The sequence below is a fragment of the Dermacentor andersoni genome, chromosome 4, assembly GCF_023375885.2.
Source record: "Dermacentor andersoni chromosome 4, qqDerAnde1_hic_scaffold, whole genome shotgun sequence".
Classification (NCBI taxonomy): Eukaryota; Metazoa; Arthropoda; class Arachnida; order Ixodida; family Ixodidae; genus Dermacentor; species Dermacentor andersoni.
The window spans coordinates 95,581,791-95,607,786 of record NC_092817.1 but is presented as its reverse complement, the minus strand read 5'-3'; the positions used below and the strand labels follow the sequence as shown (position 1 = coordinate 95,607,786).

The following is a 25,996-nucleotide window of genomic DNA, read 5'->3' as shown; positions in this document are numbered from 1 at the left end:
GCTGGTGTTTCGTCCAGCCGAGAAGCGGTGGCGCGTCGCTTGTACGCACTTTTGTGCTTCAATGCATAAAAGTGCATTTTGATAAAGACGTAAGTAGAACAACAGTGCATTTTTACGGCATGTTTGATGGCGCATATCTGCAAACTGGCGTCATTGCGGAAATTCATTCCAATCAGAATGGCGGCAGCCGAATGTATCGGCGGAGCACTTGCTTTGACTTGACATACGACTATTTCAAGGCGCTTTGCTGCGTGCACACACAGTGTTCCCTCTATCCCGCTTTCCTCTTTCTGTTCCCCCTTTCCCTTCCCCCAGTTTAGGGTAACAAACTGGACGCTCGTCTGGTTGACCTCCCAGTTTTTCCTCTCTTTGCTCTCTCTCTCTCTCTCTCTCTCTCTCTCTCTCTCTCTCTCTCTCTCTCTCTCTCTCTCTCTCTCTCTCTCTCTCTCTCTCTCTCTCTCTCTCTCTCTCTCTCCCCCTCATTCCAAGTGGTTATGCCTTGCAAGCTCACTGGCTACAACTCATAAATTGCAGTATGAGCCGTAAAGTAAATAATTAAAAATATATACCTAGTGGGTTTTCGTTGATTCGTTGATATGTGTTTCGATTTCTCGTGCAAGTAATGTACACCTCCCTAAATCATCCATCTCCAGGACTAAAATTATGTTATAGGCAACAAACTATTCTTAAAAATTCCATAAAACTTAAAAGTGATCATCCTGTATATATTTGGACGCGAAAAATTCATTGCGAGGTAGGCTACTCGGCGCTCCTGTTTATATCCATCGGTAGTCATCCACACTTTTTATAAATTTAACCTACTTTATTTAGGTGCTTTTTTAATAAATTTGACTCTGCAAACAGATATATTCGGTATCTCACATTCAGTCCATCACACACAAATGTCCTGGCAAGCTTGTTTTCTGTCTACCTTCTTTTTCTTATTTCTAATTTTTAGGGTCGTTTCTTATTTAAGCGGTTGTTACCCGTGAACGGTACTGTAATCTCTGTCAAAAGTAATGTTCTCGGCTCTCAAATTCCTCAATTTTTCATGCTTGCTTATTTACTTTCTCTTAGCGATGTGACTGACACGGCGGAATTAGTCTGAATTTCCGCATATTATGCGGTGTACATCACCGCAGTACCTTAAGAATATGTGGCCTTCTTTTTTATTAGTCGTTTTCTACATCGTCCGGCACTGACAGGACAATCTTATGCACAAGTCTAGAGCATATTACTCGTGGTACCTTCCGTCAATGCTTATAGAGGGCGCGTTCCAATACGTCTCTTCACACCACCAAATGCACCGAGCACAGGGGTCTCCCGACTTCCTAACCGTCAATCTGGTTAAGCCAGGATATTTTTCACGTTCTGCATTTTAGTGATTTAGTTATGAAGAATACTTTTGAATTATCTGTATAATCTTCACATCTGGCAAATGAAGTAAGAGAAACTAATCACGATATTATTCGCGCACTGATTATTACCATGTCAGTTGAACAATTCCGCGAAACGCTCTTATTCAAACATTGCATTCGTGCCCGTAATTGACACTTTCTGTGTTGGTAATGTCACGCATGCTCTAAACTACTTTTAACTGATGGATGGCAGCTAAGAAAGCAGACGGCACATTCTCAGACAACATCATGCGGCGTTTGTGTTAGACTCTTGCACAGAAGTTTTGTTCGAGACATGTTCGTCAAGCACGTAACAAAAGTTGGGTTGTGTTATTTCAAGCAAACCGTCAGTAATTGTTTGACAGCACACACACACTCCTTCTTCCTATATAACTCTGAAACCGGTGACTCTGCGCTCGTGTAAAGAAAACACATGGAACTCCATACAAAGGCTGAACACAGCCGAAGGCGAACGCGACAACAGGTGCTTCGGCACTTTTTCTCGGTTTACGATTCTCGCGTGCCCTTCCTCTTTAACCTCAGGGTCTTTAAGAACAACAAAACCCTCCCGGAATTCCAAGGCGAGGGAGTAGGAGGAAAGGAGGAGGGGGGGGGGGGGAGGACACGCAACAACACGACGCGACTGACGACAAGCCGGACAATGGGGCGCAAACTGTAGACAAGGAAAAGAAAGCTCTGCACTGGCGAGAAAGTGAAAAGAACGTGAGCGGTCCGCAAGAAAAAAAAAATAAAGAAAGAAGAGATAGTCAAGTGGATGGCAGGGGACCAAGATTGACGTCCGGACACCGATAAAGAACGACTGGATCGGGACTTAAACAAAGCTCCCCGAGTGACCGGAACGGAGAAGGCCAGATGGGACACCGGTCATCGCCAGAAGCTTCGAGGGAAAGGAGAGGGGAGCGAAGGCACAGAGAGGCAGGGAATTTCGGGAGGTGCTAAAAGTAAACGATGCGAAAGGAATCAAGGAATGAAAAGTGAAAACTTACGTAAAGGAAACGCCCTCGAAAGAAAGGAAAGAAAAAAATCGAATCGTGTATTGTGGGAATGAGAAGGCTGCTGGAAGCTCGGCGACGACCGTTGAAGGAGAAAAGGTGGCGGAGGGAGACGCGGGTAGAGAGGATCTGTTGACTCTCCGTGGGGCTGCGAACAACGGTCCGGCTTGGCTCGACTTCTTGTCCGCGACTTGCAGCTCCGGAGTGGTGACTTATAGCTACACGCCGTCGACGTCGAGAGTTCTCGAGAAACTTCTTCCTCCGCCACGCTACGGACAGAAGGACTCCGGGCAATAGGACTGTATAGTTGGCGACGAACGCTGTGTAGCAGCGGCGTGCCGACTTTTGACAGCTCACTTCGTCTTTAATTTGTTTGGATCCTAACGGGGTCAAGCTGTGCTTCGTTTATTGATTTTTTTTACGTTACAGCGGTTCGGGGCGCCGATTGTGTGCGAGAGCAGACCAGTCCAATTTTTGTGTCTTATCTAGGCTCAATTGGACCCACAAATGGCCTTAGAAAAACGAATTAAATAGAACGTCGGTTTTATATAGATTGTGTTTATGGACTAGAAAATAATAATACCGTTGGAAAAGCATGGCAAATGCTTACTCTCACTGATCAACTGCTGCGCATAATATTCAATGATACGTAGAATGACGCGCAGAGAAAATACGCGTTACAAGTGCGTGCAATCATGATTATATCTGCCTGCCCAATGCGTCATATAATATGTTCACACGAAACCAATGAGTGAACTAATGCCTTTGCATATGGCGATATCGTGCATCTTACTAAATAAATTGATCTCGCAGTGGTTCTTGCTATGCTGCTGGTGCCGCAAAGGCTGTGAGCAGTTGTACAATTATGAGCACTTGTACAAACAGTTTTTACGAACACTTTGTCGAGCGGCAGATTCTAACGTGCAGACGTCTCCTCTTATCGAGAACTCGCTTGCCACAACGCAAAGGGAAAGAAAGAACGACTCATAAATTACTTTCTTTAGCATGTGCTCCAAAACACCATCAAAATGATTCAGTTGCAGCAACACCCAGAGTGCTGATAACATCGAAGCTTTATTCAGGTTAGATTACTGCTAAACTAAGCAGAACATCGCGAAAATTGCTGCCTTTATGGAATCTGCAGAAAGCATGTGTATGGGTATTGAGGTCAGCTTATTCGCAAGAATTTTTTTTCCGGGTTTACCTGAGGGCCATCTATTCACAAATATTATTGGTTCTCGTAACGTACACTAACCGTGTTTAGTGACTGCAGCCGAACAATTGTAATGTCACACTAATTCAACTTCCGTGATCACGCGCAACCAACTCATTTCATTAGTGCTCTGTTGGAATAAGATGATCGAGAAAATAAAAATAAAATGCCACTCTGTGCCGTATGAGATCTGTGTAAACCTGAAATGCTCGTTTTCCTTTAACATTGAATACCTTATCAAAGCAGGCCTACAGCGTACGGGTTCGAGCTAATTGGTGTGGCATGAGTGCTCTTTCCGGTTGGGTCGTGCCTTTGTCTCTTATCGCAAAACAACTTATGTGTAAATGTGAACATTTTACTTATCCGTATCATTACAGGGGGTACTTTGTTTCTTTATTAAATAAAACGAAGCACACAATAAGAGCACTCGCTAGCAAAAAACATTTCGCAAAAAAGAAAGCGAATTTCAAGTATCCGATGTCCACCTTACTTTTGGTATAGAGTCTTCGGTAACAAAACCGATTGATGGCAAAGAGCAAGCAGAGAAAGAGAGAATGAAAGCAAACTGGAGACCAACCAGGCACGTGTTCAATTTGCTACCTTAAGCGAAGTGACTGGGAAACGATTGTAGATGGCATACCTAAACTCAGTGAACTTTAAAAATAAACCGGAATAAAGATGCTGCTTTGTTTATTTCCTAGTCTCACGCAAGCATGTAGCATGACTTTTATTTGATGCCCTTAAATCTCTTCAATGTCGATCTCATTTTGTGCACCATCGAGTTGGTGTGACGCCTGCGAATGCCGCTGGCCGCGCTCATCGCACCAGTGTTCTGAGACGCCTGCTGGTTTTCCAGGGTGCTGTTCCTTCTGCACAGCGGGAGTTGCCTTGCGCGCTGCATGCGTTGCGCCAACATGTCGCAGCCGCGTATATATCAAACACCGCCCGAGGAGTTCAACCACAGCGCTAAACCTTGCTTTGGTTGTCGATGCTTCAAACTTAAGGCAATACTGTCAATGTTTTCTTTTAAATACAGTTTCAAATGCGTTATCCTACGTTTACATTAACCGGCATACCACGACAAGCAGCCGAGACTATGCCATTCCATTACTACTCTTCCGGGTGGTAATGGGATGCGTCAAGGTTCATCCAATTAGATGGCCTTCTGGAGTCACATGGTGCCAGAGCACGTACGTGGAGATTTACTTTCCCGAGGTATCCTGTGTCCTGGGCGCATATAGTTTTCGTTTTGTTCGTGCAGCTTAGTCGTCAACCCAGTGAAGGAAGTTGAGGCTCTGTTTCTGTGCCCCCTGTTTCTTGTCGTTCTACTTCTTCATCGCCTGCCTCTGTCAGTATACGGCGCACAAAAGGGCTCTCAAAGCGGCGAACGTCTACCCGCTTTTCTCACTATTCTCTTCGAGATAGATACCCGAGCGCACGCGGCAAATCTCTGACGCTCCGTCAACATCGGCATAAACTGCCAGGGTATTGTCATAAAATAATTAAAAATAAGAAAGTACTAAAACAATTTGCATTAGGTGATTGTTAAAATACAAATGCGTTTCAAACTACTTCATGCCGTGGCCTTGGTTTGAAATGGGTAACACCGGGTGAGCGAAGCTTTCTTCACTTTGGTGGGCTCTTGACGAAATGCCTGCGTACGCTTCAGTTAGATTCCTCTGGAGATGCGGCGACATTCGCTAATTTTGAATTCCGTGTAAGATCGATCGCAATAGAGCGAATATAAGGTTTAGAAGCACTTGCAACGTGCGCGTTATAAATTTATTGATGCAAGAATCTCAAGTCAGAGGTTGCCCTCAAGTGTGGTACGAAAACCGAGTCACTGTGGTATACATAGGCTTAAGTGCGCTTGCTGGCAAATGCAATGACATACTACTCGGCATTACATTTAACGTGAAAGCTCGCAAGAAATTATGAACCATTACTGCGAAATACGACCTGCAAGGGATTAACCTCGAGCACCGACCACTATTTAGGCATATTTCCTATCGTCGGTGCCATTAGCGAACACGAAATGTAGCTTAATCGGAGCACTTCTTCTCGTGTAAATAACCTGGTCCTTACTCATTTTGATATTAAGTACATTTGACCTTATGAAAAGAAGAAAGAAAAAAATTGTGGAAAAGAGGTACCACGTAATTTTAGAAATACGCTAATCATTGGATCGGCACGCGGCCCTATTCGTGTCCAGTTTTATGTAGTAAGCATTTAGTGCATAAATCCACGCTAAACTGCTGCCGCTATATGTACCACCGCTGACGTTATTCGTTTCAGTAATGTCGCATAATTTCGACGGCAATAACCATCGACTCTGATGGTTCATCGTCACAGGCCATTAACCGCGCATATCAATACGTTCGAGTACGTAATAGGAGGCGATAACATGCTATATATACTTAACGACTGGTGACGTTATGAGCGAAGTTTGGCAGGCCGGCTATTGCTGGGGGCTAATGAGCTCTGAACGTCATGTTATTAGTATTCAGACTGAATGCAAATTTACCGCGGGCTCGACTTTTTTTTTATATACGTTCTTCCGAGTGCAATGATGTATAAGGAATGCGGAACCTGGGTCGAATATTATTAGCATTCCGCGGTCAGTTGGACGCGCCATACTTTTTGCGACAGATTTTATGAAACAACTTTGATCCCAAATAGAATTTCAAATGAGGGAAATACGTGCACAGAAATAAAAAAGGCATGATCAGTTTCAAGGAACCTTCCGCTTCATGTCCAGCAGATTCGAGAGCTGTCATCAACTGTACCGCAATGAAGAACTTTTCACTCTTTAAGGGCTACATTCTTGAACCGCGGTCTGATCCAGAAGGGCATTATTTGCTTCGTGGAATATTTTCGTTTTGCGCAACCTAGCATCACAGTATAATACAGTGTGTGTGTGCGTGTAAACGTTTCTTCTTCTTCTTCCTTTTCTTCTTCTTCCTTTTCTTCCTTTTCTTCTTTTTCTTCTTCTTCTTCTTCTTCTTCTTCTCCTTTTTTTTTTCCACCTCGCTCTCAAGTGTGATATTGCGACTGTCGCCATGTTTTATTGTTTTATTTTTCCTTTGCTAATCGGTACTTTCTTTTAGCTGTTACTCATAACTCCTTAGCACGTTTGAAGTGAAAGGGAATATCAGGAGGAAGCAAGTGTTTCCAACCTCTCCTGTTGACACCCTAATTAAATCTACTCTTCGTGGAAAAAATACTATAGCCGAAGCCTGTGCTCACAAACGAACGCGCGCCAACTTACAAGAGTGCAGGCGCAGTGCGATGTATTAAAGACAAGGTTGAAGAGTAATGCACTTCTGTCACACATGTTTCGAATGCCCATGGAGTGCAAGCGTCGTGTACTAGATCTCATACAACTAAGGTTGACATGTAGGATCTTATTGAATGTCATCCTACGCAGCGCGCAGGTTAACGCAATATCTTTGTTTACTCCGCCACGAAGGTCAAAACCTTATTCTCATGCAATTTCGATGCTTATGCAGCACGCGTCTCAGCGAACTATACCGACATTCAAACTCCAACTCAGGCGAACGCACCGTGTGAAACGGCTACGCCACGATGCCACGAGGACAAAGCCGATGTGTGACGATTGCCAAGGGAAGAGTGGTTATGGCAAGTGTATTTACTGTATTTACATAGAAGTACGGCAGATATGATGCTGCGCCAAGGATTATGTACCTTTTGAGGTATGCAGTGACACGCACCTATTCTGGAGTATTGGCCAAAAGTGAGCACACAAATAGTGGCACATACCAAATGGCCTAAATAAAGAAAAAGAAGTCAATCAAAGGGTACACGTTGTCCGTGTCGACGTGCTTTAGATAGACCCATGAGCCTACCTACATGTTTGGATTTTCTGTAGTATCCTCTCTTCTTTTTCTGGCTTTTTGTTTTCTTTCTTAACGCATGACAAAGGGGCACAGCTCGCCCTGCATTGTCTGTCTTCATATAGGTGGTAAAAAGGTCCGGTTGCTGGTAACACCAATCGGCGCACACACACACTTCGTATATACATATCCATACCTGTATTTGCTGAAATACGGGCTGACTCAGTAGCTGCAGCCACGTCAAATCAGGCAAAGAAAGGTTCGCTCTAAAAGAAAAAAAGAAAGAAAGTACTTCGCCGCTTTTGCAACATTGGAGATATACTACTCGTTTGCCAGCCATCTGAATGCGAAAACAAGGAACAGAAAACGCACGTACCAAGAAGACAAAGAAAGAATTGAAAGCATAAGATAAAGAACTGTTTTACCTTCGTGTTACGAAGAATTAACTATGAAAAAGGGAAGAACACTTCTCGTCAGAAATAAGCGGACCAGAAAGTAACGCACAAGAAGAAGGACATACGTCGTTATTTGTGACGCGCAGCAAGTACTCCGCAAGGAAGTGATAATTTGCCTCGCGTTACCCGAGGCGTCGCGAGAAGTGGACACGTAGCGAGTAATGTCGCTGACAAAATTGCACACTTTACACGCAGGAGTACACCGAAAGCCTTCGCAGGTGCTAAGTACGAACAAAGTAGAAAATGAAAGGAAAACACCGCGAGGGGCGTTTTTATTTCTCCCGGTTCTTTCTTTTCCGTCTTTGCTTTCTGCAACGAGGCAGTCTGGAGTTGTCATGTCGCTCATATCCAGACGTTTCTCATATCGAGAAGCATTCAACACAACGCCTTTCTTTTGTTTCTTCGTTTGGGTCTTTACCTTCTCTTTTCATTCTTCTTTTTCGCGCATCTAGGATTAAGTCCCCCGCAAACGAGTCCACCCTTATTAAATTACCCCGCTTGCCGACGCGGCGATGTTTCCGGACGCTGGTCTTGCCCGCAAAGCTCGCCTTGTCCAAGGTTCCCGTCGCCAACCGAGCGCACCCCTCCCGCACGGTTGAAGTCCCAGCACGCTGAATCCCTGCAGCCGCAGCACTAATTCTACTAATGCGCCCAAAGCACCGGCCGCCAGGCCTCTCATCTTCACGCATGCGCCTGTATAGCATAGCCAAGATTCTCGAGCAAAGCCGCTGAATGCAGTGCGCACGCGTTCAAAGGCAGCGCGCGCTTACAGAGGTATACGTGCACAGCACGGACACACTCCGCACACCTCCTCGCCATACTCCTCCCCCCCCCCACCCCTTCTTCTTGAGATGCAGACGTACAACGACCGCACGCTCTCCAAAGCCTAACGTTTAACGCTCGCAGCAACGCACGCGTGCGCGCTCACCAAAAAAAATACGCGAGAAACACGAAGAACCCACTAATCGCGCAGACATGCAGCGGCGGCAACGGCGTAACGCACGCACGCGCTCGCATACACGGGCTGTCGGCTCGCGGAGGTCGGGCAGCCAATTAAATGCTAATTACGTTGCGCGACGTCTTAATTGTGGGGCCCCGGTGGTGGAGGGGAGAGAGAGAGCGAGAGCAAGTCATCCATCGCAAGCTCGCGAGCCAGCGCCGCCTGCTCGCCGGACGACGTCGTCCCCTGGCTGCGCCGCGGCGCGAGTCTTCCTCGCTGGACGGAGAACAGGCCAGGTGCCTCGGCGAGAAAAGCCGAAAAGAACGTATGCTGCAAGGGGGGCGCCGGTGTGCGACTCCGACGCCCCTCGGATACGGTGGAGGATCTGTCTGCCACTGCGAGTCCTTCGTGTACTCGCTCGCAGCTGACGACTCCGGGGAGGCACCGTTGCCACGTTGATGTTTCTTCCCTGCTGCGGGTACCTTCTCGTGTGCACCCAACTTCGCACTGCTGGTTGAGAGAAAAAGAGAAAAAAATATTACTTACCCTTGGTCGTATCCCAAAAGAGGCCGAAGAGACAGTGATTCAAATAAACATTTTCAGTCAAAGTGAGACTGCATGGTCCGTGTGACTGTCGGGTTATTTACTACCTATTTAGAGAGAGAGAGAGAGACTGTGCGCGCGTGTGTGTAGTTGTGTTTACTTGCGAGCTCATTGCCGCAATTTTTGCTCCTTTGAGCGTTAAATTCCACTTTGTATTACTCGGTCCCCCCTAGAAGAACCGTATGTCCACATCTCTATACTGTGCCAATGAGAGCATATGTCGCCTTGAAAAAGACAAGTCCACTTGTCGAAACGTTGGCTCCCGCTTTTACCTTGTTCTATAGTCTTGCGCATCGTCTTGAATTTCCATCTCCCGCATTCCCCGTGTCGATCCCTCACAGAAACTCGCGGCATGAACTCCCCTCGTCCATAGCTCTCTTTTATTATGCACCGACTAAATAAACGCATATGATAAACACTGCAGATGGGTTGTTCTCTCTGAGTTTTTTTTTTCCTTTGGTTTTATACTTGCGGGTTACTTGCAACGCTTTTTTTTTTTTCCTCTGTTTCTCACATTATTCTGCCTTGGTCAGCAAGCACGATGCTGAGATGAAGTGGTCGTTGATTAGAGACTAGGACCGCGCGCCCGTCAAACGGGTTGCTTTGCCAAGAGCCAATTTTCGTGTAATCGATCGCAAATCTGAAGCCACATATCGCGACTAAAGCGGCTTATCAAGGAGGACTTATCGCAATCCGTGCGAATTCTGCAAGGGCGTAATTTGCGATCAATCTTCACCTTCGCTCGATTTTATGCCAGTTCAACCTGGCCTCAGGTAGCCTTTTTGATTTGATCATCGTCTCGCGTACTTCGTACGCCGCTGGCGTTCCGCTATCCCTTTAAACAACGTGCCAAACAGGGGCTGCGATATGTGGCTTCATCATCTCAGCTATCAATGTTCGCATAAGCAAGCGGTGCGCAAACTTCTTGAACGATTCTATTTCACGCCATAACTTATCTCTAATCATCGTCATTGTTCTCGGTGTTTGTTCACGTTTAGCAACGGACACTTTAACATACTGCTGCGATTTAGCAACTCGTATATAGGCCTGATGAGAGCCATATGCCTGTCTTCCTCTCTGTAAGTAAAATTATTTCAAGGTACTATCGGCTATAGAAGTTTTGCTGGCCTGGCGTAAGTGAAATGACTTCAACATCCTTGAAATCCGGAAGGCAGCCGGCAATTCAGACCTGCAGCGTGCACTAGTGTGTGTGACCAGCACTCTTGTATAACATTGATAACTCCGGCCTAACCTTTAATTGAGAATGAGTAACTATTGAGCTTTCTCTCTAAATCCACTACGGCCCATCATGCAGCTGTACTGAAAGCTAGACTTGCTGTCAATGTTTAGGAGAAATACCGGGCCTCGTGTTTCTGTGTCTATAAGCGTCTATTTTTGTATAAGTGTCTATTAGTGGCCAGTAGTATATGATCTTTTTGCATTTACATGGTGTTTAAAAGTGGCACGGAGACACGTTTAGCAGCAGCAATACACAACTACTACGTTTTTTTTTTTTCTGTGTGTGTTTACAAGAGCACATACACCAACGTCTTGCAGTTCCCTTTTTTCTAGTTATTAACGCGAAAGCGTTAAGGACCTCGTGTCGCAGAAAATTCGGCGCCGGCGTCCCGCGTCCGGCGTCCAGCACTGGACGTGGCTTCGGCAAAAATAATGCAGGCCCTACAAAAAACAGCAATTGTCTGGTTTTTGCTTCAGCAAAAAACAACGCAGGCCCTACATGCGGCGCAAGATAATTACTGAACTAATTGAATTTCTCAAGGTAAAATACGTAGAAAAATTGTAAAGTACGACTTACACAAAACCAACAGACATGATAGCGTCGGACTGTAATTTGAATATACAACAAAACATAATTCTGTTACGCGAAAACTAAAAAAAAATATCACAAACCCCTTTTACAGCGTTTCTACCAATCATAGAGCGACCATGGCCACCCAGATTTGCGCGCGCAATTCTCAAAGGTCATAAAGTGGCACGTCCGGTTCCTTGCAACATCTCCAAATGGCGCTCGCCTCCGCCGAATCGCGGCCCATGTAAATGGCCGCGTTTCTACCAGAAAGCTTGCTTTCGTGCATAGCGTACGCCGCCATTGTTTTCCGGTAAACATTACGGTTACATCAGCTGCAGTTGCAAGGAAGCGTGAGAAGCACTCGGGGATCTTTGAATGCTATCGCGCTTCACTCTTAAAGGCGAAGCTGAAGCGTCCTCCAAATTTTTTCATCTATCATAGGAACGCACTCTGCATGGCACGTATGGCGGCTTCTTCAATGTCGGCTGACGGGGTCGAATGGCATTTCAAAGCAAGTCCGTTTAATTGTTCGTAGTTTTGCACCACCACCTGTATACAGCATATATAGATGCCCTCGGTACTCATCTCCCGATCCTTGCACACGGGGGCAGTCCTTGAACAGCCTTGCCATGGCGTCGTTGCTCGGTGGCCAATGCATCTGGCAACGACATTCTTGTCGACCATGAGGCGGCTGGAGTCATCCGCACAGCTGAAGAACCTATACCAACTCGCTATACCAACTCGCTCAGTTCGCTACTGTTTGCTACTATTCGCTGCAGTTCGCTCCAGTTCGCTACTATTGGTGGGAATGTGATTAATAACTTCAAGTTGTTTTGCTGCATAAGTGGGACATCAGATTTCAATCAACACACTATAAGAATACCCTCAAGTAGATGCGCCTGCAGGCGCAGTATTTGTTTCGCCTTATTTTTCCGGCGCCAGCGCAACGCCTCAAGACGACGTGCCGTGTTACGCCATCCCACATACGCAACGAGGCGGACAGAATGTGCAGTGCTGGTTCGCGAATATTCATGCGTGTGTGACCGATAGCCACACCTGCAGGGAGGGGCGATAATGTATACGCTTCGAGCTACACGTGCACGCTTGCGTCATGGCGACTTCGGCATCCACATGCCAGCAGTTTATCAACTTGTTTTTTCTAGACTGAGGGGACCCTCGCTTAAGCTGTCCAGAAAATTTTAGTACCGCCCGTTAAGCGAATGTTACTGGCAGCTCAAGCAATACGGTAAGGCAACTTCAACAAAATTCGTATCGTACTTTTCGCTGTATGCTTTGTCCATGTGCACCAGACGACGTGACGGGAAGTTGTGCAGTTTCTCCGCCAATAACGGTAAATATTGGCGTACGCGATTCCGATAGGTGCTCCTTCAAACACAATACTACTACCGTTCTTGACGCCTTCACGGGAGCAGCAGTCTTGGTGCTAAATCACTGTTTACTTGTCTGTATACGCAAAGTTTGGTAGCGTTCTTCCAGGAGTGACTGTGTGCAACTTATCAGCTAGTGTAAAGGCTTTGACAGCAACTAACCTTCCTTTTGCAATCTTGTTGATTCTTTTTTTTTACCAGAAAGTGCCCCGCCACCCAAGAGCCTTTCTAATTTTGATAAATTAATATGCTATATTAAAATGGGGCTACTAGCGCCGCTTTCTGTACGTATACCTGCTCTGACGCCATCTATGACGCCATAAGAAGCAACTTGCCGATCTATTTTTGTTTATTATGCGGTCTATTTTGTGTCTCTCAAATCAATCTGCGTAATTGTGGCAGTTGAACTATATTAGGTGTGAAAATAGGCGAAGAGAAATAACAAACAATCACATACTTGACGCATGCGCGGTTACAATGTCGCCGGAGTTGCCCTTCAAGTTCATCATGCCTTCAACAAGCCGGTGGAAACTATCGGCGCTCTTCGGTCGGTTGTGGCCGGCAGCATAACGAGTCGGTGTAGCTTCATCTCAAGTAACACAGCGCTAACAGAGAGATGGTCGAGAACGAAAGAAGCAAAGGGAGAACTGCACGTCTCGTTGCTTCTTTGAGTGAAGTCCGTGTTTCTGTTCACGCTCTTGTTACTTAATTTGAAACTATTGGTCCGAGGTTTTTCTTACTATTCGCGCCCGGTGTGAGTGCGTATACGTCCGCCCATGAGTGCGTACACACGGTCTCAATATACTTACGAAATGCTAAACTCCGAAATAGCAGGAATACTTCGCGGCCCACACTCGAGTGTGAAATTCTCCCCTCGATCGCGATGCATATTGTGATTGCGCGCAACTGCCCACATGTTCCTCAAGTATGCAGCGGAACGATTTTGCAGCTTACAATTCTGAAGGGTTTCTTAAAGGCCAAGTTACCCGCCGAGCTGGCGTCGCGGATTTGGCGTTGCGCTGCTACATCCAGAGGGCGCGGGATCAAATCCCGGGCACGGCGGCCGCGTTTAGATGGGGGCGAAATGCGAGAGTACCAGTGTGCCGTGCATTGGATGCGCGTTAAAGAACCCAAAATCTTCAAAATTGATCCAAAGTCCCCCACTACGGCGCGCCTCATAATTATGTCGTAGTTTTGGCACGTAATTAAAGCCCCATAATTTAAGAAACAGGGTCAAGTTTTCCTTTCAGGTTACGCGCACCGGTGAGCAGAATTGCGTCAAGAAACTAAATTCTTCTGCAGCATAGTTGCTCAAGATTACAAACCTTCGTGTGCATTCCAAGACCAGAGCTACACGTATCTTCTCAATTTCTATAAACAAACAATAAACGAAAGGGCCGTTATCTGGGGTCGAAATTGCTCCCTTTTTGATTGCGGCCTATGGGATATCTGCATGCTTTGAAGCGATGATATGATGCGCCTCCATACACTCTGTTTGGCCCGCACACTGCATATTAAAAGCACGTGGTGACTGCACCGTACGCCATAGCTTGCATGGTAGCGGGGACACGAATTGTCACGCACCGAAGACGTACACTACGAGTAAACACAATCAAGTTGGGGGAAAACCACGCTACTTCTGCCTATAACTGACAGAGCTAAATGGGGGAGCCAAGGTAGGAGAGGTGAAACTCCACGCGATGCTAACAGCGTCAGGTATACATTAGCATACGAAAAGGGGCCGATCTGAACCGGCATGCAACAGTTTTCTGAAAAACCCATACGGGAGTCAGGTCGTCGTTGACACCTCTAAGAAAGCAACGTTGCCGTGAGAATGCATCAGTGTCCACCGGAAGACGATGCAGAGAGGGTGTTCTGTACCTTTTCTCCTTTTTTTAATCACCTCTGCATTGTTCTTGAGTACCGCAATGACGTATGTTTCTTTATTAACAGCCAGCTAGCATCATCTCTTACAGAAAAGTCTATCGCAAGGTGATAAGTATTGCGGATGCGAAAGGAAATGCTCTTGAAATTAAAATGGAGGCAAACCGAAACTTGTCCAAGCTCCAGTCGAAGGCAGCCGAAGGTGTGTGAGTTGTCGAAGGCATCAGAGGAAAGCTTTTCGGCGGTTTGAACTATAAGCTTTGTGTTGTGCACTCCATAGCGCAATAAAGCAACGACACTGCAGTTGTTCTTTTTTTCATGAGATCGAAATATCTTTTATTAGGAACCTAGCGCCAATTAAAATTACCCCAAACCCCGGGTTCTTACCTCTCACGTGCGAAGGCGCAGAGTAAAAGACTTTCGTGTGAGTTGTGAACTTTCTTTCCTGTGGCAACATTTATCTATTTATTTCACTTTAGTTCATTCTTGAAACAAGTATGCCAGGAAAACAACACGAACAAAATTCCTTACTGCTTTGACGAGTGATAACTGCCGATGCTTCCAGTTCATATGCGCCTTTCGTCGAACCAACAGTCATTAAAACGCATCATTGCCTGTAACGACGCAAATCAGCAATGAAATGCGTGCAATTTACGAGCAGTTTACGCCTCTCCACTCTCGCCTTCTCTAAGCAAAAGGGAAAAAGAAAAAAAAGGGATTTTGCTCCCACGCTTTTCTAGCGAGCGTTTCATCGTTGAGTTGTTCTTTTAGGGTCTCGCCTATCTTTGAGTCCATCTTTTACGCTCTCCGCAGAGACGTCGACGCGATAGACCCCGACTGGGACCTTTAAACCACAGCGACCGCCTTTTTTATCACTCTGGGAAATCCGGGTCGCGTGCCACGAAAGCCCATCGTCGCTACATTGGCTGCAGTGGCACGCGGCCGCCATAAAAACGCCGCGGCTAACCATCCCCGTCCCTTCGTCCCCGGCAGGTCTTCGTGCTTTTCCCATGAAGCACATTCGCTTGCTTATAAAAGCGCGGTGAGAACACGCGTTCGCAACCATCGACGACCCAGAATCGGTAACTGAAAAACAGTCAGAGTGAGTGAGTGAAGGATGGAGTGAGAGGGAGAGAGAGAGGAGAGGGAAGGGCCAGATGGACAAGGCGAGAGAAGATTCGGTGCCGCGTTTGGTGATCCCCCAGCCACGGGTCGGTTCTCTCCCGTTACTGTCTCTCTCTCGCCTCCCGCTTTCTCCTATTATCGCTCTATTTTATCGAACGCTCATTTCTCCACTTCTCTTTTTGTACATCGTACCCGTCACTCTTCGGCACCCAAGCGAGGCACTCGGAGCGGGCGCGACACCGGATCGCTGTGGGAACCGCCCACATTGTGCGCGAACGCGCGTGCGCGTGTGTCCCCTCTCCCCCACTGCCATGGCTGACACAAACGACAGAGAGAGAGTGCGTGTGTTTGCAGTAGGACCGAAAGGGGGGCTGCGGGGTGTGAAGGTATAAGGGTTGTAGGAGTAGTAAAAAGAGGGAAGGAAAGGGAACAGACACTGAACATGGGCGAGGGAGACAAACGGTGGCAGGCTGAACGGGAGCGTAAGGCCGTGCGCGAAGCGTGAGCATTGGGGGAGGGTGTATGTAGAGAAGACTGGCAGTCCAGCGCTACAAGCCACGCGCGTCATTTGTCAGCAAATAGACGTTTAATGGGGCGCGCGCGCGCGCTCTCCTGCGCTGGGCCCGGAGAACAACGCATCGCAGCAGCGCGCCCAGTGATCGCGCCGGCGCCGCGTCCGCTTCCCCGCACAACACTCGACCCCCTCCCTCAGAACCGTGGCGCAGTATGCGGAAGTTTAGCACCCGACACTGGAAAAGCAGCGATTTCTCACTCCCACTCTCCCTATATTTCCCTCTCCTGTCCCCCTTTTCCTTCTCTCCTTTTTATTTTCTTTCTTTCGCGCCGTTATCGCGTCATCGCCAGCGGCCGTTTCGTGTTCGCTCGCCAAGCTTTAGCGCGCCGTTTAGCGCGCCAGATAACAAAACAATGGAGCGGCAGGACGAGGCATCTTTTGCTCTACTGAGCGATAGCGATAGGGGGCACACGTGGTGTTCGCCTGTCTTGCACGGCGCTCGGCGCCCCTCTCGGTTTATTCTGTAGCCTTGTGTCCACCGCTGCGTTTCGTCGCTTTAGGATATGTATCTGAACTCCTTGTTCAGACACCCCCCCCCCCCGCCGTCCCCTCCCACCACGCCAGCTTGCTTCTGCCGCTCCGTTGTCTCTCCTGCTTAGTAATATTTCCTGTACGGACAAGTAGACGTCGCTCGTTTCGCTCGTTCTTACGGCTCTGTCGGTCGTTCCCATAGCCCCTCAGCGCTTGTCAACAGGCCCATAAAGACTCGGGTGTTACGAGAATGAGGCTGACACTTGCCCATCTCTCTCTCTCTCTCTCTCTCTCTCTCTCTCTCTCTCGCTCGCTCGCTCGCTCGCTCGTGTTTCTTTCTCGCAAGCATCACCCTGACGATTCACTTCCCCCTACTCTTTAGTTCCATCCATCTCTGCTATGCTATTGCGCCATGTTGGCAATATCCCCGTGGGCGCCTAACGCTTAGTCGCATGTGTCTAGTTCAACTTGCTTTTCACTGTTGTGTGACACTAACACGACGCGAATGCGCATCTGGTGGGACATACTACATTGACTATAGATCCAAGCCAATGCACTAATCATCATCATCATCATCATCATCATCATCCTATCTTATGTCCACTGCAGGACCAAGGCCTCTCCCTGCTATCTCCAATTAGCCCGGTCTTGCGCCAACCGATTCCAACAAGCACCCGCAAATTTCCTCATTTCATCGCTCCATCTAGTCTTCTGCCGTCCTCGGCTGCGTTTCCCTTCTCTTGGTATTCATTCTGTAACCCTAATGGTCCAACCGTTGTCTAACCTGCGCATTACATCACCTGCCCAGCTCCATTTTTTTCTCTTAATGTCAATTAAAATATCGGCTATACCCGTTTGCTCTCTGATCCAAACCGCTCTCTATCTGTCTCTTAACGGTATGCCTAGCATTCTTCGTTCCATCGCTCTTTGCGCGGTCCTTAACTTTTTCTCAAGCTTCTTTGTAAGTCTCCAAGTCTCTTCCCCACATGTCAGCACCGGTAAAATGCACTGATTGTACACCTTCTTTTTCAATGATAATGGTAAGCTTCCAGTCAGGAGCTGACAATGTCTGCCGCATGCGATCCAACACATTTTTATTCTTCTGTGAATTTCTTTCTCATGATTAGGATTTCCTGTGATTAATTGACCTAGGTAAACGTACTCCTTCACCAACTCTAGAGGCTGACTAGGGATCTTGAACTCTTATTTCTTTGCCCGGTTATTTATCATTATCTTTGTATTCTGCATATTAATCGTCAACCCCACTCTTATGCTCTCTCTGTCAAGGTCCTCTATCATTTGTTGCAACTCCTCTGCAGTGTTGCTGAATAGAACAATGTCATCGGCAAATCGAAGGTTGCTCAGATATTCGCCGTCGATCCTTACTCCTAAGCCTTCCCAGTTTAATGGCTTGAATACTTCTTTCAAGCACGCAGTGAATAGCATTGGAGAGACTGCGTCTCCTTGTCTGAACCCTTGCTATATAGGTATCTTCCTACTTTTCTTGTGTAGAATTAAGGTGGCTGTGGAATCTCTACTGAATCCTATGTCTTTTCTTAATGGAGTATATATATATATATATATATATATTGTCACGTGGTGGTGACGTTGAAGAACACAGTAGCAACACTGTGAACGACAAAACTAAATTTTATTGGGCGAACCTGTGCCCACAAAGACAGGCTACACTTAAAGCACAACGATAGCGGCGAACACAGTCGGCGATCGTCGAAAGTCAGCGGGTCAAGCGCGTCGGCTTTTATACAGCAGTCATCGAATGTTCCAGATTAACCGATGGGACCCGCGTGTCTTCCACAAAGTTCTACACTATTCGCGTCGCGCATACATGCAATCAGATTACACAAGTTGCGGTGAAAGACAGTGTACGGAACCATCGATAACATTCCAGAAACTTCTTTTACATGCAGGCGCGTCCTGCGCTGCGCGATAACATTTGTTAGGCGACCAAACGTGGTCGCCCGATAAAGATAAGTACACGTGTCAATATATATATATATATATATATATATATATATATATATATATATATATATATATATATATATATATATATATATATATATATATATATATATATATATATATATATATAAACGAGAGGAAAGGGGGTTAACCGAGGGGCCTGATTTTATTAGTCATATCTACTACTACACATAAATACCCAAGAAAGTGGATGGGGAAACAGCGCCGCGGTAGCTCAATTGGTAGAGCATCGCACGCGAAATGCGAAGGCTGTGGGTTCGGTTCCCACCTGCGGCAAGTTGTTTTTTCATCCACTATAATTGCCATTAATTTATCGTTTCTTCATTCCATTTATTAAGTACAAGTAATTTCCCTTATGTTGTCATTGGTGTCAGTGTTTGTTGGCTTGTCATGATATGACTATATATATATATATATATTTCGTACTGTGTAACTCAACTCCAATGACAGTTAAAGAAAGTTGTTCTGCTTCAGAACGGTGTGTAGACACCGCTGCGCGAACCTGCATTTTCATACCGCAGTTGCTGTTTCTTCTTCTGCCACTCGCAGGGGGAAAACCCGACCTTCGGGACCTCTTCGAGCAACTGAGGACGAACTCTGGCTTCCTTCCCCGGTGTTTTGTGACCGAAAGGCCAAAGTATCCCCCCTGCAAGGACGAGAAGGTACCTGGCGGCATCCCCTGCGTACCAGGTGTGTGGTCCTCAACTTTTCGTCCTCTCTGCAGACAAAGGACGGTTTGGCGCAAGCCGCATATACGTAGCGTATCTGCTTTCCAAATATTGGCCATGGCGTACACCACGCATATACGCGTATCCGTTTTATTATCCGTTTACCGCGCTACATTCCGGGCTGAAATTTCTTACCGATAATAGCGATACGTCACGGTGCGCGTATCGGTTGCGATAACACTGTGGTCGATGCACGCCGTAAGTCGCACAGGCACCGACGAACGTGTCAGGCTCGGCCGCAGATGCGTAGAAAAAGTTTTGCATTTGGTCCCGCTATTGCAAGGCGCCCCAGCATGACTGATAGGGCGCATCACTGATCCGCGACGGTGGTGTAATACGAAATACGCGCATGATTGTGCATTAGGGCCTATTCAGCGGAGTGATTGTGCCATAAGTTACACATATTCCAAAACCGAAGAGCTGTAGATGGAGTCACGTGACGACCGGTATATGGAGTTTTCAATCAAGAGGTTACATTTTGAACAAGTTTCCTGATGACCTGCACCGGCACGAAAGCACTGTAGTGTTTCGGTAGCATAAATAACAACGCCGGCAGACATCTTATATACGTGAGTGCGCGAACTCGAGGATAAGGGGGAAAAAAGAAAATAAAAGGAGTTGCATGACCGACGCTCCGTCTTCATGACGGACGCTCCGCTGGCGGCAGCTGCAGTGATTACTTCGACAAATATACAGTCGCAGGTAACGTTTCTATAACTTCGCACATCGATCGATATTTACAGCCATGCTTAATTACTCGTAGGGACTTCCATGTTCATGGGGTAAAATGGACGAAGGATCGGTCAATTGTTGTGAAGTTTAAACCGTACGAGACACCCCTGAAATATTGCTCACAGTACATATAGAGTTATATAGGCGCACCAATTCCCACAGTTGCCGCCGACCGAGCGAATATAATATAGGCGAGTGCAGGGGCCAGATGGCGAAGGAATAAAAAGCCTCTTTACGGGCGTCTCCCCTGAAATTTAATTATCTCTGGATATGAAGTCTATATCGTTAGGAAGCCGCGAGGACATCGAATCTTTGCCCTGCGTACATATTTATTGACTCCTGCAGGATGGTGACCGTGCGAATAGCAAATGATAGAGAATTCTCACGCACCCGGGTCTTCGCTCGACATTTAATTAAGGAAAGCCGCAGTTTAACGAATTACGGCGAGGACGACCGATCGGCTTCCTATAGCGCTTCTTTCATTACCCTTTCACCTTACGCCGAGATTTCCTTTTCGCACCGTGTCGTCGCAGCCGTATTTATTATATTTCGGCACCATTCCGTATTGGAATACATTATAAGCAAGTAATTAATGAGTGGCTCCTTTAGGGAGATATTTCGCTGCAGCTGTGATGCGAGACATTTGGTCTCCTATACCTTTTTTTTAATGAATAGCAAGCCCGCCGTAATCAGTGGCAAATCGAGCTCTCGAAGCACTTGCGGTGATTACGAGGACAAATCATGTCTATTAATGTACTCGAGATACGACGGAGACTAATATGTCTCCTTGGAAGTTCAGTGCAATAACGAGCCAACCGCAGAAACAGAAATAAAATGAGGAGAATATAAAGAACTAAACCGTGGTTTATTTCTTTTACTTTTATTTTTATTTTTACCAGGACCCTGCACACCTGTCAAAGCCAAAAGCTTCAAAGGTAGCAAATTCATTTGGACCCTTTCATCCCTTGTTCAGTTCCTCTTTATTGATTGTTGAGAAGGAGAAATATATTTTGATGAGTAGATAGAAATGTGTGTATACACAGCAAAGATACCCCATCCCGGCAGATCTCTCGCTTTAAGATTTTTAAAAAGCGTAAAGAAAAACATGTAAGTAAATGATTTGGCGCCGGGTGGAGCGGTGGAATAAGTGCCAAATTTATATTGAATCGTGCGCTTGTTTATCTTTTTCTGGTGACCGCTTTTCAATGTCTAACAAATGTCGCTCAGCGCGGGACGCACCCGGATGTATTGGAAGTCTCTAGAATGTTATCGATGTTTCTACCCGTTTTCTGTTGTCATCGAAGCTTTTGTAATCTCATTGCATGTGCGACGCAACTTATGTAGAATTTCCTGGAAGACACGTCGGCACCAGCGATTACTTTGGAACCTTTGATTACTCATGTGTAAAAGCTGACGCGCTTGACCGGCAGATTAGATTTCGACGATCGCCAACTGTGTTCGCCGCTATCATTGTGTTTTAAATGCAGCCTGTTCTTGTGGGCACAGATTCGCCCAATAAAGGTTAGTTTCGTCATTCACAGTATTGCTGCTGTGTTCTTTGCCGTCACTACTACGTGACAATATTTATTCAAACCGTCAGCTTTCTGTTGCTTAACCATTCAGCGCCCAGCATAGATCTACATCAAGGAGAACTGGAACAAATTATACTACTTTATTTCTGACCGTGAGGAGTGCATTTGTAAAGAAAAGATAACTGTGCAATGTTATGTGAGTGAAAATATAATTACTATAGTTTCAATCAATTAGTAATTGAATGTTTAACTATTCACAGCTGCAACTTCACTTGCCGCCGTTTACTATAGGTGCGGAAAATCCGGGATAGAGTGGGGCTACTGAAGGGCCGGTTATATCCCAGTATCATCAATTAGCTGCCGTGCTGGTTCAGCGGCTGTGGCATTCGCCACGATCGCGATGTGGCAAGTTTGATCTCCGGCTGTGGAGGACGCATTTCCATGTGGGGAGAGAATATAAAAGCACTGCGATTTAGAAACGTGCTAAGGAAATTCGGGCAGTATAAGATACTAACCCGGCTACCTTTATTACTACGACAGTCATATAGAGTATTGTGGAGCCTTGGTACGCGCGGCGTTATCGATTTAACGTAATCAACAATAGCCCAACACTGAGAAAGAAAAGAAGAACAATTCGAAAGGGAAATTCAACCAAGACACAGGCGTACACACACGCCCTTGTAGCAGAATATAGTGCATCACAAACTGAAAGCAGTGCAAATTTTCAAGAAATTTCATTTGGAATCGTAGGACGCAGATACAGGGTGCACGTATTTAATGGCTACAGAGGAAACATATGATTATCAAACTTTCCTTCCCACCATTTAATTAATAACAAGTCAGGCGCATTAACTTCGCATGTAACAGGCCATTCGACGTAGAACCGCAAGCGATAGCGAAAGGAATAAGAGAAAAGATTGAGACGATGGTCAGGCCAACCCTTTCGTACACCTGTCATTTGTGAAATGTGTCTCAATAATATTGTGACGGTGCGGAAATGGTGAAGGTATTACGTAAGCAGACGTGCATTTCCAGGCAACTCACAAACTGCGGGAAAGGTACATAAACAGCGCGGCTGCCAAAACTGATGGTGGGATTTCCATCCAAATCTTCTTCTTTTTAAAGAGAAATAGAGAAGAGGAAAGGCGGGGAGGTTAACCAGGTTGCACCTGGTTCGCTACCCTAGACTTGGGAACGGGGAAGTAGACAGTTAGTCGCGCTTACACCGCCACGTCTGATTGCTCGGTAGCGATATGATGTGTGGTTCCCACACGAGTTCTGTGGTAGATTAAAGAGCAACACTATATAATAGTCTCTTTCGTTTTTTCCGTCTTTGTTCTTTTTTTTTTCTTGCGTCATTTATGTATTACCGAGCCACCACTTAGGGTAAGAGTACGATTGCTGCCCTCCTTGTGTCTGCAACACGGCCGTGCTAGTACGTCTGCGTAAGCCCTAACTGTCTATTTATTCCTGTCACAACGTTGCACGTTATTCAAGTCTGCTAGCTCTATCATACATAACAAAAAGATAAGTGCATAGGTTCTACATGCAGTCGTAATACAGCGTCTATAGGTTATAACGTCGGCTTGTATATCCGGTTATTTTCTTCTCGAAATTCGACTGTTGCTTGCGAAAATTAACGCAGTCGTTTAAAGCAATGCCGGCAGGTGTTGCACAAATTAATTAAACGACAGGATGTGGAAAGGCTGGATCATGTAGGTAGAACCTTTGCAGATTAGAGCGCGTCCCATTTGAAAAAAATCTAGGGCGTTGATCGTAGACGCGTAATCGTGCGATAGATGCACCGTAAGGGAAGCTTGCATCGAATGGCGTATACTCTTCCATTCGAAAGACGAAAAGAAAAAAAGGAAAATGTAACGAGAATGCCAACATGAAGAGGAAATCGTAAAACACGAACTGTGGTACGAAAATTGCTGCGCGCACCGAAGCACAGTTTTCATCGTGGCGTGATAAATGACTTTTTAATCTCTCAAAAGTGCCGCGTAGGCGCCCCGCAAATTCGAAAAAGATTCAGTCCACAGAAAGAAGACGAAGAAAAGAAAAAAAGAACGCGCAGTGAAAGTAAGACAACACTACCAAGAAAGTCAAAAAGCAAATCCAGCGCGCAGTCCACTAATGTTTAAGGTTAATTCTCCGTGAGAACCGCAAACTTTGACACTCGCATTCCTTGACTGCGTACGCAGGCGCTTTATGCGCTGTGGACGGAGGTGCGGGCCATCGAAAAACGTGTGCCACCGCCTACAACCGCAAATGACGTGCGTTTGAGAACACTTTCTACACTTGCTCCTTCCGTCCACAGGCGCTGTCCCTTTGGTTGTGCCGGTTTAAATAATGCTGCCTCGACAATATTTAGCTCTCTTACTCTTTCTTTTTCCTCCCATTACCCTTCACTTGCCTAATGGGCCGGTAGACCTGGTATGTGTAATCGACATGTCCGAATAAAGAAATATGAACTCTGCGAGGCAAAATTAATATTTAAAAAAAAAGTAGCGCGGTTACTATAAGCGGATGGCTCGTAACACGGTAGGTCGCGATGCGTTTCGGCGAAAATAAAAAGACGTAGAGCATATTTTCTTGGAGCTCATTAGAAATTCCTGATCATGAGAAATTGCCTTTAGAGTGTCGACATCACGAGACTCAAATTTTGTGCGTCGTCAAGCCTTCTGGTTTCGTGGTGTCCTGGCCATTTATGAAAACGCTGGGTAATGACGACCTCGCAATATCCTCCGCCTTTCTATTTGCTCGTAGGCCGGTGCGTAGACGTCCGGCTAACCGTAAGGAATTAATTTAGCCCGGGCGTTGGTGCAAGTCGTTCCCCTGACCTGTAGGCTATCATTACTCGATCACGGCCAATTCGCACGGCACCGATGGCCCTGAACAGTAAATGGTGCGCCTTAGATGTAACTGACTTGGGCAGTTTGCGGACGTTAAAAGCCCACATTTTTAACCAAAGTAAATGAACCAGTCGCTTGTGTACGGCCGTACATGCATCTGATTATACACGTAATTGCACTTAAAGCGTATCCGACCCATCACATTATTATTTTGATAGAGGCATTGCTTACGGAAACTCAAAGCTTCACCAGAGGCTGCGCTCGTTGTAAAGAAAGCTTCCGCAGAAAATATATGCACATCTGCGTGACATTTGCACTGATTGCATAGCGCTTTGTTTGACACACAAAAAGATGGCCATGCAGCCGCTATAGCGATGGGATATTGCGATCTGACATTGTGTTCGACTATTGTGGTGTGCTTTCGTGCTGGAGCTGTTGTGCTTGGTAGTTGCGATGGGCTGTCGCGTGCAGGTGCTCGAGGCTTGGGACAAGCTGACACAAGACATTGGTTCAGCACCCACTGAAACGACGCTCACCACGGTCTTCTTGGTGAATAGGCAAAAGTGCCGCGAAAAATCATTGGAGCGAGCGCTTGAACCGCTTCGAGCGAAATTTCTTTGATACGCAGCAGAATTTGAGAGTACGCTCTAGTTCCCAGTCAAAAACAAACTGAAGTAAAATTTTAGAAACATCATGCTTTCTTCTTTTCTGTATTGGGTAGATACACTAGCGTAGGGACTCGAATTATTTCTCAATACTCCGCTCAGTGAAAAAAAAAAAAGCAAGAAAGCTTGAGAAACACACTGTCTAGCATTCTGTGCGAGAAAAAAAAAATCGAGCGATTTCGGCAATGTGAGCGAGCCGTTCCAATACATCGTCCATGTAGAGACCTGGTATTCTAAACCACACCACTGCTGCTTTTTTGTTATCATTATTGTTATTATTATGCGGCGCCTTCGATCGTAATAATGCTGGACACAGCGACAATTTATATCGATCGCAGCGCATTCTCGACAACGCCAGTTTTTCAATGAAGAACATGTCAGTCGGTCAAAAGAAAGAAATTAGGTCCAGAGAATAAAGTGTGAAACTAACACCGCTTTTATGTCCTCTGAACCATGGACAACGACTTTCGCAATAGAAGTTGTTTATCGGGATGAATCAATGCCTTCATATGTGTCTACACTTCCTTAATACGCCCGACAATCGCATCCACGGTTTGACGTCAAAGACAGTTTGAAAGCGATTCTGATAGAGACCAGATGTACCAGGTGCACCAGATGTACTCATCGAGTGTCATTTTGTTGTCTGTACAGGATACATTGATCGTTTATGTTTATATTCTTTATTTTGCGCTACTGTTCGCGTACGAAAGAATGTGTGACTTATTTGTCCATTCCGCAAAACAATTTCCCGTA

General features: G+C 46.1%; 1 protein-coding gene across 1 annotated transcript in view; it reads left to right on the top strand.

Annotated features, from left to right (window-relative positions):
- Dbx (homeobox protein Dbx) overlaps window positions 1–25,996 on the top strand; it is a 95,651-nt gene that overhangs the window by 24,147 nt on the left and 45,508 nt on the right. Inside the window, exon 2 of the mRNA XM_050183511.2 lies at window positions 19,281–19,421. Within this exon, the coding sequence (XP_050039468.1) occupies window positions 19,281–19,421 (141 nt within the window). The remainder of the gene's footprint in view (window positions 1–19,280; window positions 19,422–25,996) is intronic.